Raw genomic sequence first — 14,092 nt, 5'->3', positions numbered from 1 at the left:
GGGGCTCATTTCATCATAAGACATGACAAAAGTTCATCATAAGACATGACAAAAGTTAAGTATCAAAGCACTTTAATAACAAAGCCTTGAAATACATGAAGCAAATACCAGTAGAACTGAAAAGAAAAATAGAAAAATTCACAATCACATCTGGAGGTTTAAATTCTCTCAACAGTTGATAGAACAAGCAGAGAAAAAAAATCAATAAAGACACAGAAGAATAACATTGGCCAACTTAATTTACATATACAGAATATTAAAAAATTGTAGAGACAAAAGACCTAACAAAATAAAGATATGCTGTGTTCATGGGTCTACAGAGTCAATAATGCCAAATTATCAAATTTCCCCAAATCGATTTACAGATTGAAAGTAAGCTAAATCAAAATCACAGCAGCATATATTTATAGAAATTGACATGATTCATATGGAAATGCAAAGCATCTACATTAGACAAAACAACTTTGGCAAGAGGCCTACCACACTACTTGATTTCAAGATTTACTTTAATGCTCCAGTAATGAAAATGGTATGGTATTAGTAACAAGATAGACAATTAATGGGATAGAAATGAGTCCAGATATAAAACTACACATATATGGACATCTCATTTTTGAGAATGATACAAAGGCAAATAAAAGGGCAATCTTTTCAACAAATGGCACTATAACAATAAATGTCTATATGGAAAAGCAGCATCAACCTATACCTCACACCATATACAAAAACTGATTCAAAATGGACCACAGACCTAAATGTTTACCAAAAACTATAGAAGTTCTAGAAGCATAGCAACCCAGTCCGGTACTCTTGCCTGGAAAACCCCATGGATGGAGGAGCCTTGTAGGCTGCAGTCCATGAGGTTGCACAGAGCCGGACACAACTGAGCAACTTCACTTTCACTTTTCACTTTCATGCATTGGAGAAGGAAATGGCAACCCACTCCAGTGTTCTTGCCTGGAGAATCCCAGGGACAGGGAGCCTGGTGGGCTGCCGTCTATGGGGTCACACAGAGTCAGACACGACTGAAGCGACTTAGCAGCAGCAGCAGAAGCATAGCAGATAAACATTTATGACTTCGGTTTAGGCAAAGATTTCTTAGCTGCAACATCAAAATCATGAAAGAACAAAATGATAAATCAAATTTCATCAAAATTAAAACCTTCTGCTCTTTGAAAGAACTGCTAAGACAGTCACGTCAGATCAAAGGAAAACACTTGCAAAGCATAATTCTAAAAAAGGAATTTACATCCATAATACTCAATACTAGTCAGAACACTCTGGAGAAGACAACGGCACCCCACTCCAGTACTCTTGCCTGGAAAATCCCATGGACAGAGGAGCCTGGTAGGCTGCAGTCCAAGGGGTCGCGAAGAGTCAGACACGACTGAGCGACTTCCCTTTCACTTTTCACTTTCATACACTGAAGAAGGAAATGGCAACCCACTCCAGTGTTCTTGCCTGGAGAATCCTAGGGACGGGGGAGCCTGGTGGGCTGCTATCTATGGGGTCGCACAGAGTTGGACATGACTGAAGCGACTTAGCAGCAGTAGTAAGAACACTTTATGAACAACTCAAAATTCAGTAATAAAACAACACAGTTAAACACGGGTGAAAAGTCTGAACAGATATATCATCAAAGAAGAAATGCAAATGTTAAGTAGATGAAAAGACGTTCAATATCATTAGACATTAGAGTAAGGGAAATTATAACCACAACAAGATACCATATGTCCTTGAGAAGATCTGAACTCATACTAAGCACTGGTGAGCTTACCAGACATCAGTAAGGATGCAAAAGAAACTGGAATTCTCATTACTGCTGGTGGGAAATCTAACAGACATCTAGTCCAACCAACTTGGAAGCCACTTTGGCAGATTAAAATGTAAACATACATTTTATCATATAAAGTCATCCAGTCCTAGGCATTTACCCAAATTAACTGAAAGCATATATCCATACAAAGGCTTATATACAAATGTTCACAGCAGTTTAACTAGAAATAAACTAAGTGTCTACCCACATGTGACTAGATAATCAAACTGTGGTATATCCATATAATGTAATACCAAACAGCAATAAAAAAATAAAAAAAAAAAAAACAATTAGGTACTGAAACTCATAATGAATGAATACCACAAGAAATACACTGAGTAAAAGCCAGGCAAAAAGATTACATAATATATGGTATGATTAATGTAAAATTCTAGAAAATGAAACATATATGTGTGTGTGTATGTGTCAAAACTTAAACATGCTAAAAATGCATGCAGCTTATTGTGCATCAATTGTAACTTAACACAGCTGCTAAAGATACTTTAAAAAGAAGAAAAATTACAGCAAACCACCACTCAATAACAAAACAAATATCTGTCCTGACAATGTGCCAGGTAATATTATAAGCACACATACTATCCTTGCCAATTCTCACAATAGCCCTGTGGGTACAGACATTATTTTCATTTTACAAAAGAAGAGAGTGAAATATAAAGTGCAGAAATAACTTGCCTAATAAAGACTGTTTAGTGAGGGAGGTAGAATTCAAGCCCTGAGATGCTCAGCCCAGAACTCCTCCCGTGAACCAAGACTTCACCTACAGGTAGAGATGGCTGCTCATCAGCCATGCAATCACAAATGCCACAGTTGAGTGGGTAAGAATGTTCAATTTGTATAAATACAAAGAATGCAATTTTACCAGCTCTCCAAACAAGATTTCTTGTTATCATTAGACTGGGACAAGTACTTTTATAACATAAAATGCTCGGGGTCACATACCGAGGATAAGTCTGAATGGTTCACACCCTATTTTGCATGCTAGAGGCCTCAGAGAGTCAAAAACCAGTAACCAAACTTAGTGATTTATGAAAAAAAAATTCAACTTTATTGTCAAAAGATGGGAGAAATGAACTGCCATTCTTCCTAATTTACACATATAGTATTAATCTGCCTTATTTATGAACTTTTTACATAATTCATTTAATTGCCCAGCCATCTGCTTTCTACACTGCTTCAAGTGACTCTTAAAACTTATTTAACTTGATACATAAATAAACACTATAGAATATACAAATGCAAATAAGGCTATCTTGAGTATAGCTGGAAAAAGGAAAGTGAGATGATGCTCAGTAAATGAATAATCTGATTTCGTAAAATACCAAGTTACTAGTTATTTAAAAAAAAGAAAATGAGAGCAACAGACATAAATCTGAGATCAGCCAAAACGGCTGATTAATTCAACCCCATTATTATATAATTTGAATATATAAAGCAATAAGGTGAATTTTAATAAAGAAAAGCATGCAGTAAAAGTAAACAAAATATTTCTGATTAGTAAATTTCCAATTTGCTTCGTGCAATCAGTCTTTGAAGTTAATTTCCTTCTATCTCCTCCAGGAGCAGTAAAATCGGCCCTCCCAATCCATGGATTCATCCAACCTTCTCCAACCAAGAATATTCAGAAAAAAAAAAAAAAATTCCAGAAAGTTCCCAAAAGCAAACTGGCAACTATAGTTGGCAACTATATGGCACCCCACTCCAGTACTTCTGCCTAGAAAATCCCATGGACAGAGGAGCCTGGTAGGCTGCAGTCCATGGGGTCGCTAGAGTCGGACACGACTGAGCAATTTCACTTTCACTTTTCACTTTCATGCATTAGAGAAGGAAATGGCAACCCACTCCAGTGTTCTTGCCTGGAGAATCCCAGGGACGGGGAAGCCTGGTGGGCCCCCTCTATCAGGTCGCACAGAGTCAGACACGACTGAAGCGACTTAGCAGCAGCAGCAGCATAGTCATCCCTTGGTATGCGAGGGGTATTGGTTCCAGGACGCCTCACATATTCAAAATCTACTGATGATCTAGACCCTTATATAAAATGGAGTAGTACAATGAATACAATTGCCCCTCCATATCCATGGATTTCACATCCCTAGATTCAACCAACTTCAGGTGGAAATTTCGATACACAGTTGGCTGAATCCATGGATACAAAACCCATGAATACACAGGCCAATTGTATATTCACTGAAAAATATCTGCATATATAAGTGGATCCATGCAGTTCAGATCCATGCTATTCAAAGGCCAACTGTCTTTACCTAGCATTATATACAAATTGTATACACTGAATACAATTACACTGGATTTATAACTACTTACATAGCATTTATATTATACAGGTACTATAAGTAAGTTAGTGTTAGTGCTAGTCTAACACTAATAGAATACTCAGATGATTACCAGACCTGTAGTCTCAAACCGCAGGAATGAAAGAGACAGTCTCTGGCTTCATGTAGCTTCAAAGAATTGTATGGTTTTATATTTTACATTTAAATTTATGATTCTGAGTTCATTTTGTACACATTGTGGGATTTAGGTGGAAGTGTTTTTTTCTTTTCTTTTGCATATGGATGTCCAATTTTTCTATCACCATACTTTCTCCCCTGACTTGCTTGTGTGAATTATCAATTATCATCCAGCCATATTTGCACAGGTCTATTTCTAGATTCTGTTGTGTTCCACAGATCAACGTGTCTATCTTTCCCCCAAATCCACACTGGGTCTGTAGGCCGTAAATTCTCTTAGTTTTCCTTAATCTGAGACTATTCTCATTTCATCTTCATTTCTAAAGGACATTTTTTCTAGATTTCCAGGTTGACAGTTTTCTCCTTTTAGCACTATGGAAATCCACTTATTTCTGGACTCCACTGCTTCTGATGAAGAACCCAGTCACTCAAATCATTGTTTCCCTATCAATAATGTACAATCTTCCTTCAATTTTAAAGATGATGATGATCTGGTCTTTAGCTTTAAGGATTTGATTATGATGTGTCTGGTCCTGGACTCCTCTGGGCTTATCTGGCTTGAGTTCACTCACCTTTTTAAATCCTTAGTTTACACCTTTCACCAAATTTGTGAAGTCTTCAGCTATTTTTTCTTCAAAAATATTTTTCTGGACCACAATCTTTCTCCTTTCCTTCTAAGACTCCTGTGACACAGATGTTAAACATTTCAGTACCATTCTCTAGGTCCCTGAGGTCCAGTTTATTTACTCAGGTTTTTTGGGTTTTTTCTCTGATAATGAGTAACTCCCACTGATTAATCATGAAGTTTACTCACTTTCTTCTGTCATCTCTATTCTGAAACTTTCTATATTCCCATTTGTTCATGTGGGTAAAGTCCAAAACTAAGGTCCAATATCATGTGCTACCTAACACCGAGGGAAACCAAGTGAACCACAAATGGCCTGACCACATGGTCTCTTACCAATTCTGTTCCAAAGGATTATTAAGTCCCCTAGACAAACAACCCTCCTCATCACGAAGACTAGGCAGCATTCCTACTTCTCCCTGGAGAGAGGGTTCCAGGTTCCTACCAGACCGTGAGACAACTCAAACAAAACAAATCACATCCTCCCTAAGGAACCAGGGGGCACACCACCTTCTCATCACTAAGCCTGCCTCCCACACTGTTTTCTTCGATGTTCCCAAGCACAACCTCCATATGATCCTGTGTGCCATGTGGTGGCTTCCCTTGGGCTGTGAGTACATCCAACTAAGACACTGCTATCAATCACACCTGTCTAGTGTGTTTGGCCATCTTCAGAAACCTAGGAAAGGAATCCCTCCCTCACCAACAAGGTGAAGAGAAGACAACTGAAACAGTTGACCCTTACTTCTTAAAGCAGTAACTGCTTTAAAATCTTAGATAATCCCAACACCTGTCATTCTGGATGACATCTGTCTGATCATCGCTCATGTAAACTGAGACGTTCAGGTGTTCACATGCTGAGTAAGTCTGGCCTGGACACTTTTGTTTCAGCATTCAATCAACTTGGCTGTACTCAGGCTGCACATTCCAGCCAGCCTTCTGTGAATTGTGGTTTCAGTATTAGTTATGTTTTCAAGGCCTTTGGCCAGTCTCAGATCTGGGCAGTGGTTCATCACTTGGTTCAAATTCTCAATTTGAACCAAGTGTCTAGTTTGCTGCTTAGCGTGAGAGACACATGCACAGCTGAGGAATGAGTCCAGGAGTCCATTAACACATCTGTGGGGTCCCATTCCTGAGTTCCTCACTCTTTACTATTTCCCTGGTACTTTCTGGGTCCTAGAGGGCGCCCCTTTTTTGGTCCTCCAGCCAGAACATTTGAACTACATCAACAGCTCCTAGTAGAAATGGGTTTCTGCCTCTAACGTGGCCCTATTCATTTCTATCCTTGGCACAGCAACCAGGCAAATCTTTAAAGGCCTAAGATCACATTATGTGCTGCGTGCTCAGTCACTCAGTTGTGTCCCACTCTTTGTGACCCCATCAACTGCAGCCCACCAGGCTCCTCTTCCCATGGGATTCTCCAGGCAAGAACACTGGAGAGGGTTGACATTTCTTTCTCCAGGGAACCTTCCCAATCCAGGGACTGAACCTGAGTCCCCTGCTTTGGCAGGCAGACTCTTTACCATTGAGCCACCTGGGAAGCCCTAAGATCACAATGTACCTCTGCTAATAACCTGTGTGGGTCTCTCTCACTCAGGGTAACAGCTACCTCTATGCTCTGACTTCTCTGTTACTTGTCCGACAACATCTCCTACCACTCTCCTCCTCCCAACTGTTATGGTTGCAGTGATGGGGTGAATGTTCCAGGCATGCTCCCATCTTAGCCCTTCATCCTATATGTCCCTCTGTCTGAAATGTTCTTTTTTCCTATCTGTATGACAATTTCCTCAATTCCCATCAGTCTTAACCCCAATGTTACCTTCTCAATGAGGCTTCCTCTAAACCCTATTTTAAAGTGCAAGCTCTCATCCCTCCTCAGATCCCTTCCCCTATTTCTTTTTCTATAGCATTTTATACTTCTGCCATAATTCAAAACTTACTATTTGCCATGTCTACTGCCTGTGTCCTGGAACGTCAGCTGCAAGGAACAAGTGATCTTTCCGTGTTTGTTCACAGCTATATACCCAGTGTCTACACCAGATGGCTCAACAAATATTTGCGAATTGAGTGAATAAACATACCTGGAACCTAGTGTGTGACCAAAGGCAGCAGCAGTAGGAGAGAGGGTTTAGAGAAGGGCTGGGGACCCACAATACAGGTCTTATAAACTGAGGTTTATGGCTAACAGAATCCACACTATTTTCTCAAACTCACAATTCCAACTTTCAACTGCCTTATTCCTGTTTGAGTCCAACAACTCTGTAAGAGAGCAGTTATGATGCTTGTACACATTTCATCTCTCCTACCAGACTTCAGATGGGCACTTCAAGGGAACACTGCTGAGTCATCTATATTTATACTTGTATCTGTATCTATCTGTTTCCTCTACAACAACTAACCATATGACTTACCAACCAATAGCTTCCAAAACACCGTAAATAGACAGAAAAGAGTAAAGTGGTCACTGAACAGATTTTAAAGTACAAAGAAATGAGACTGCACAGTGTATGAAGTGTGTTCATGAATGCACTAGACTTCAGAGAGCCAAACAAGCACTGGCCTTTAGAGGTCACTAGCAATCAGCCCACTGAATCCAGCAGCGCTGTCCACTGCATGTAACACTGGTAAATGTTTGTGATATCATATAAGCCTCTTAAGAAAAGCAGTCTTATTTTTGTTGTTATACTTTTCTTCTTCCTGAAATAGTATGACCTTATTAATCAGATTTGGCACAGAAAGGTCCTATGCTATTTTTGAAAATCAAATTCACCCTCACAGGATCTAGATGAGTCACTGTTGAAGATGTTCAAAAGAATAAGGTCAGATACTGATGTAAATTCTAAGAAGATTTCAACAAAGGTTATAAACAAAACTTTCCAAAATGACTACTGTGCTCAGAACAACACACATACTGGATTTAAAAATCTGTCATTACTTCATAGACACACCTTAAAATAGAGTTCCTGGACACCATGCCAAGAGACGCCTTATTGCTAAACACAGCCTACAGTGGGACAGGCAGTGATATCCCAAACCCCTCATCCTGGGGAGGAGAAAGAGACAGAACTGGGGCCTCTTGCTCTGGTCCTGTGAAATCTCAATGCTCTCATTTCCTTCCTTCTTTTTGATTTTTTAATGGAAAATAAAATAAAAAGTCATTTTTCTTTCTTCCTTTCTTTTTTTAATTTGGGAAGCAGTCAATACCAATAATAATTAAAGATTCTTTTCCTGTAAACCTTCCAAGAGGAGGATACTGAAAGTGTACGCACAGTTAAGTCACCACCTTAACCAAGTGATCAAAGTTACTGTCACCCAAAGTGGAACAATCTAACTCTTAAGTGCCAACACATTAGAAGAAAAGGAAATATAGAACATGGCCTACTTACTATTCTCTGCAAAAATTTTTTATCATAAACCTAAATATGAGGAAATAACTCAGTCAAATCCAGAATGTGCAAACTTCAAGAAGATAATTTGTCTGGCTTTTTTTTAAGAAAGATTACTGTTCTAAAAAACTAAAAGAGATGGAAAATTTTTAAAAAACAAACAAAAATGTAACCTGTGACATTTAAATAAATCCTGAATTAGAAAAGCAAAACAAAAAAACACTACAAACAACATTTTGAACCTGGTATAATCTGAATATTAATACTAATTTTAATACTGTTAGGTGTTACAATAGGGTTGTGGTTAAAGAGTCCTTTCTTATTCCTATGAAAAGCACACTGAAATATTTAAAGGTTCACCTCTTATTTTTAAATGGTTCAGGAAAAAAAAAGGGGGGGATATGCATATGAGAGAGAGACAGAGTGGAAGGGTCTCTCATGAGAAGAGATCTTGGTGAAAGGTATCAAGAGGTTCATTTCACTGCCTATCATATTTCCTAAAGTTTGAATATTTCAAAAACAAAAAAGGCTAGAGAGAATGAAAGATAACCACAGAGCAATGGAAATACTAGACATCTTGTCCACGGTGTTATATATCCAAGCAAAAAGCAAATACAGTTTTCTTAGTTATAATAAAGTTTCCTGACATATACCCCAAATCCTCTAGTAGAAGCTGTTAAACAGAGGCAGGGAATAAAAGATACTGCCACCATTTTCTGTGCACATTTAACAGAAATTTTCTAAACTGTCAAATAATAGAATCCTAAGCCCCTGAACTTGTTTTATTGCAGTCTTATAAACATGTTTAAGGGCAGTATTGTTTGGAGAGCTATTTCCAAAAGAGAATTTTATTTTATAGTACTGAAGGATTCTCCCAGTTACGAAGACAGGAAGTTTAGCTGCTTTCTTAAAGGTGAAAATACTGGAGAACAGATAGGGCTATTTAGTAAATAAACATTCCCAAATATAATTTAAAATATCATAGGAAGATCCTAGGGTAACAATATTAATGATTTTTAAACTTTACATCATTAAATTTTATTTTGTATTTTTTGTATTTTGTAATATCTGTCTATATAAATATATATAAAACAAATAAAGGTACTGGTTTAAGTATCTGACAGTCACTTACACTCCATTTTTAATTTTATCTGACAAACTACAACTTAAAGAAGTTCAATTTGGCTTTGGTATGTTTCTACCTTTCTTTATATCTTACTTTTTTTTAAACTATGTAATTTTAATAGTCAAGTAAAAACTGAAATTTAGAACATTAAACCTAAAACTTATAGTGATGGTCCACTCATTAGAAATAGTACTATCACTTTAAAATAATTGTTTTATAATTCAACTTGTTGCATTATAAGAAAAATTACAAAATATACCATAAAAATAATCATGTTGTTATTGGGACTCAGGTTCAAGTAGAAACAAAAACCCAAAAGTAAATATCAGGTTTTGATCGTTTCTCAGTAAACTGTTATCATAAAAGGTTAGAAGTGATAATAATACGTCAACTAAGAGCATCAGGTTAACTCTTGCAGCTGATCAAACATACAGTAAATACGAATGCAGAGGTACAATTTCACTTGGATTAACTTTCAAATGCTGGCCAGTATGAAACCATGAACTTGTAATAACTTAGAAGAGCATTATTTCTCAGACTTACAGACATATATCTTCTACACTGAATGGAATCCATACATTTTACCCAAAAATATATATTCCATCCATAGTATTAAAAAGGAAAGGAAAGTCTTATTTTTTTTCCCCACAATACTCTTGCTGTATTTGAATTCTTCCTAGTTATTTTCTATCCATCTTCTATCCACAGCCACCGCTGTCTGAAACAGATGGAAGGCTGGGACCACCGACACTGAAGACAGGCTCACTGATAAGGGTCAGGAGCACCTGGCTGCTCAATGAGCATCTACACCACGAAGCAAGTTCGGTACCACGAGGAAGGGAGAAAAAAATTCAGTGTAGTCTGCTATGTCTACTGTAGTAATAAGCTCTTCATAACAGCAGCAATGTCCACAGTCCAAAAAAGAGCAAGGGAACATCCCGGAGATCATTTTAGGCATAGAAAACCCACCAATTCTAAAACAGTTTTAAGAAAAAATAACACAGGGGACTTCCCTCCAATGCAAGGGGTGCAGGTTCAATCCCTGGTCGTGGAGCTAAGATCCCAGGTGACCTGCAGCCAAAAAAGCCAAAACATAAAACAGAAGCAACACTGTGACAAATTCAGCAGAGGTTTTTTAAAAAAATGGCCCACATTAAAAAAAAAATCTTTAAAAACAGAAGAAAAAATAAGCACTATTTTCATAGGAGGATCATCTAAGAGAAAGGGAAGGAGAAAAATGAAAATGGAGAAAATATTTGTGGATTAAAAAAACTTTATATGCATAAGACAGAAGAGGATTTTCTCCATAGAATTTTCAGAAATAACCTCTTTAGATATACTTTAAAAAATGCTTACTTAAGCTATTCTGCTGTTATTAAAACAAACAGAAAAACAGACTTTACTTTGGGATACTTTAATAACCATAATACTAATACAAGAGTGAAAAAAAATTTCTGCATGCACTTCTTATTATCTAAATGTGAATATGTGGCTTTATACAAAATTAGATTAATTTTCAGTAAGTTCAATATTACACAATTACATGCACTATGAACTTGAAAGCTTTATTATATTAAAGGAACAACTGACAAATATTACTTCAGATTCACTTAGAAATAAAGGGAAGAAAAAAATGACAGAAAACTATCCTTTATAAATTTATGGAAAATGTTAAAACATTCCAAATTTTATAACAAATAAATTCTATAAAAATTTTTAAAATAACAGTATTTATGAGAATCCAAACTCAATCATATATACAAAACATAGGTTCTGATTAATGGATCCACTATTGCAGAAGACCCCAAAAACTGAAGTACACTGGAAAGAAAAGGCTAGTTTCTGGACCTAATACAACACAGGCAGCTCCCAACAGAAATGACAGAAGGAGCTACAGCTTTATAAATCCTTTCAGCTTTTTCACGAGTCACAGTAAAAAAGACTAGCATGGTAAAACAGGTAGACAGTAAATGCTTTTACTTACAAGAATGTCACTTTTTGCACATTACCAAAGTAGAAAACTTAGTGAATCACACACATTGATCTGCATAGTCTTCAATTTCACTGAATTATGTTTTAATTTCTATCTACACACCCTAATCAAGATACATAGTCTTATAATAAGGTTAAACTGACAATTTTAACTCAGGTACAAAAGAAGTGTTCAAACACTGCTCTAAATTTTTAATTATTATTATTTCATTCATAAACTAATAAGTTATCAAGGAGTACAGCCTCAGATGAAGCCTACTTTTTGAAAGAAAGACTTCAACAGAATGGCAATGTCTCCAAATTCTCTGCAGCAGACAAAAGAACAAAATTTTCAGATTTACCTTGTGATGAAAGATTTCATTATCAATGCTGGAAAAGTGCTTTATTAATCTTCCAAAAGCAGCAGCTCAACAATCTTTTTTGTAGTAACAGAGAAGAAATAACACCTCTTCAGATCCAAATTCAGCCTACCAAACAACCCCAACCTTTGTCCAGCTGCACAAAAACACAAGCAAGCTGGCAAGAAGCCTGGGAACCTCTGCCCCTCCTCCACTCGGGTCTGTGTGTTTAAGGCGCTGAGGCACACACATTTACATACTCACATTAAAGTTTCAAAATACAGGTGTAATCTTTCAAGAATCATGTGAAGAGTGTAATAATTTTAAAGTTAAGACATCATACAGAAAAGCACAGGACAAGCACAAAAAGAGAGCAAGACAGCAACAGGCAACGCGTCTGCAATCTCCACACCTACAGAAACCAAAATATCCCTTTTCAATAAGGACTCTGTTACAAGCACACAAGACAGCATTAGTCTCTTTACCCAAAATGTTTGTTGCCTTTTCAACTAACACCTTTCTGCCTTATGCTCTGTTTCCAAGGACAGATCAAGATGGGCATGAACAATTCATACCTCCACCAGGAATAATTGCCAACTTTGTTTCAACCAGGCCCATTTTTGCAGAGGAAGCTAAAAAGGAAAGAAGAAAATTAAGTAACATCCACATCATCAAATTCAAATATGATGACTTGAAAAAGTAGTAAAATAAGCTAGAAATATTCTGTTTGCTAATTAAATTTGTGTTACAAATCTTAAATCACTCCAGAAGGCATTCAGTTATGGAAATAAGTAAACATTCTAAATGATACATACTAAGAGATTCACACAACATTTTCTGTTAAAAATTGCTTGGCAGCAAATTAATTTTTGATGTACAAAGACCAGGGGTGTTAACTACATAATTTGACCTGATACTGCCAAGTCATGTTTGAAGGCACTGATCTCATTCATTATTCAGGATCAGGAGGGAGACTGTGTCTGACAAGTAAGAATTCTTTAGCTGCCTGAACAGTCCTACAGATCAAATAGCTTAATATATCATATCAGATATGGCAACTCTTCAAGACCAAATCTCTAGTTACTTTTGACAAATGGTTTTACTGTTCTGACAGCTGGATAGGGTTCCTCTTTCCATGTTTGTTTTCACAGCTACTTTAAAACATCTTAATTATTTCTTTATTTGCATATCCAAATGTTCTTAGACTACTTCCTATCTCCTAATCCCCAGAACTTGCATGCTTTCAGAAATGGATTGCATATAACTTGACTTTTCAGTTTAAAACCCAAAGATCTGTCAAGAAAACACAAATCTAAAATAAACTGAAAAGGGAAAGTACACAGAAATTAGTAACTGCAAATTCCAAGAGCCAGTTACCATAAAATTATTAAAAACATAATTATCGTGATTCTACATTTAACAGGCAGCTCCATCAGAAGAGATAGTGGGAACCAGGGAAAGAACAGTGACAAATATTTGCTGCCTGTTGCACTCAGTCCTCGGTCTAACAGTCCCTCTGGGTCGCCCTGATGAGGGACAATGATACAGATGGCACTGTGATCATACAGAACATAGTGCCGAGGATAGCTGGGGCAGCATGCAGTACTCTGGAAGAATCACAGAAGTGAGAGCTGTGACTTGAGACTGTCTGGGTTCAAATCCCAGCTTGGTCACTGATTTGTGGTTTGTTTCTTCACCTGTCTCAGCCCTAGCTTCCTGAAGCACCAAAAGCGTATCTATCTCACAGGGCGTATTAGGCAGATTAAGCAAGCCTAAGTATATGCCGAGCATTAGGTAAGCACTGGGTCAATACTCAGCACATGGTTAGCACTAATTGTTTCCTTTATTATTTTCATAATCACCTTATCCAATACTCAGAAAACCTTGCAGGAACAAAGTGAACCTCAAAGACATTAAGTCATCATTACCATAGCCCTAATAATAACTACATGCTTGGACTAGGCACATGCCAGAGATGAATTCATTTAATCTTCACAACAGAAACCTTCATTTCCCCCACTGTAGAGGAGGAACCTGATCTAAAAATGACAGGACCTAAGATCCAAATTCAGTTCCATATGACCCAATTCCTGTTCTCCTTTACTCCTGCTAGGACTGAAAAAGATACTATAAAAGACTGTTTCCTTAACTGGGAATTTTAAATACTTCATTAAGCTCAACAGGTGACTTTTTTTACATGTTTTATTCAACAATATGGGGGAAAAATATTTAGAATTATCTGAATGTAAAGAATCCACCTGCCAATGCAGGACATGCAGGAGACACAGGTTCTATTCCTGATTCAGGGATAGATCCAAGGCAT

The 14,092-nt window shown here is 37.2% G+C and overlaps 1 protein-coding gene across 15 annotated transcripts in view; it reads right to left on the bottom strand.

Moving 5' to 3' along the window:
* The window catches only part of AUH (AU RNA binding methylglutaconyl-CoA hydratase), a 183,252-nt gene that overhangs the window by 81,057 nt on the left and 88,103 nt on the right, over positions 1-14,092 (bottom strand). For 11 of the 15 annotated variants that reach the window (XR_015169249.1, XR_015169248.1, XR_015169250.1 and 8 more), the window contains one exon: positions 12,345-12,401. The exons of the other annotated variants lie outside the window; for them this stretch is intronic. Coding sequence is in view for 4 of the 11 variants with exons in the window: in XM_086414457.1 (XP_086270583.1) it covers positions 12,345-12,401 (57 nt within the window). In the remaining 7 variants the exon portion in view is untranslated. The remainder of the gene's footprint in view (positions 1-12,344; positions 12,402-14,092) is intronic. 15 annotated transcript variants of the gene reach the window in all.

Source organism: Bos grunniens, chromosome 8, assembly GCF_055505025.1.
Source record: "Bos grunniens cultivar Pamir isolate PY7600 chromosome 8, Bosgru_T2T1.0, whole genome shotgun sequence".
Lineage (NCBI taxonomy): Eukaryota > Metazoa > Chordata > Mammalia > Artiodactyla > Bovidae > Bos > Bos grunniens.
Note: the sequence above shows the minus strand (reverse complement) of the source record. Positions and strands in the feature narration are given on the sequence as shown.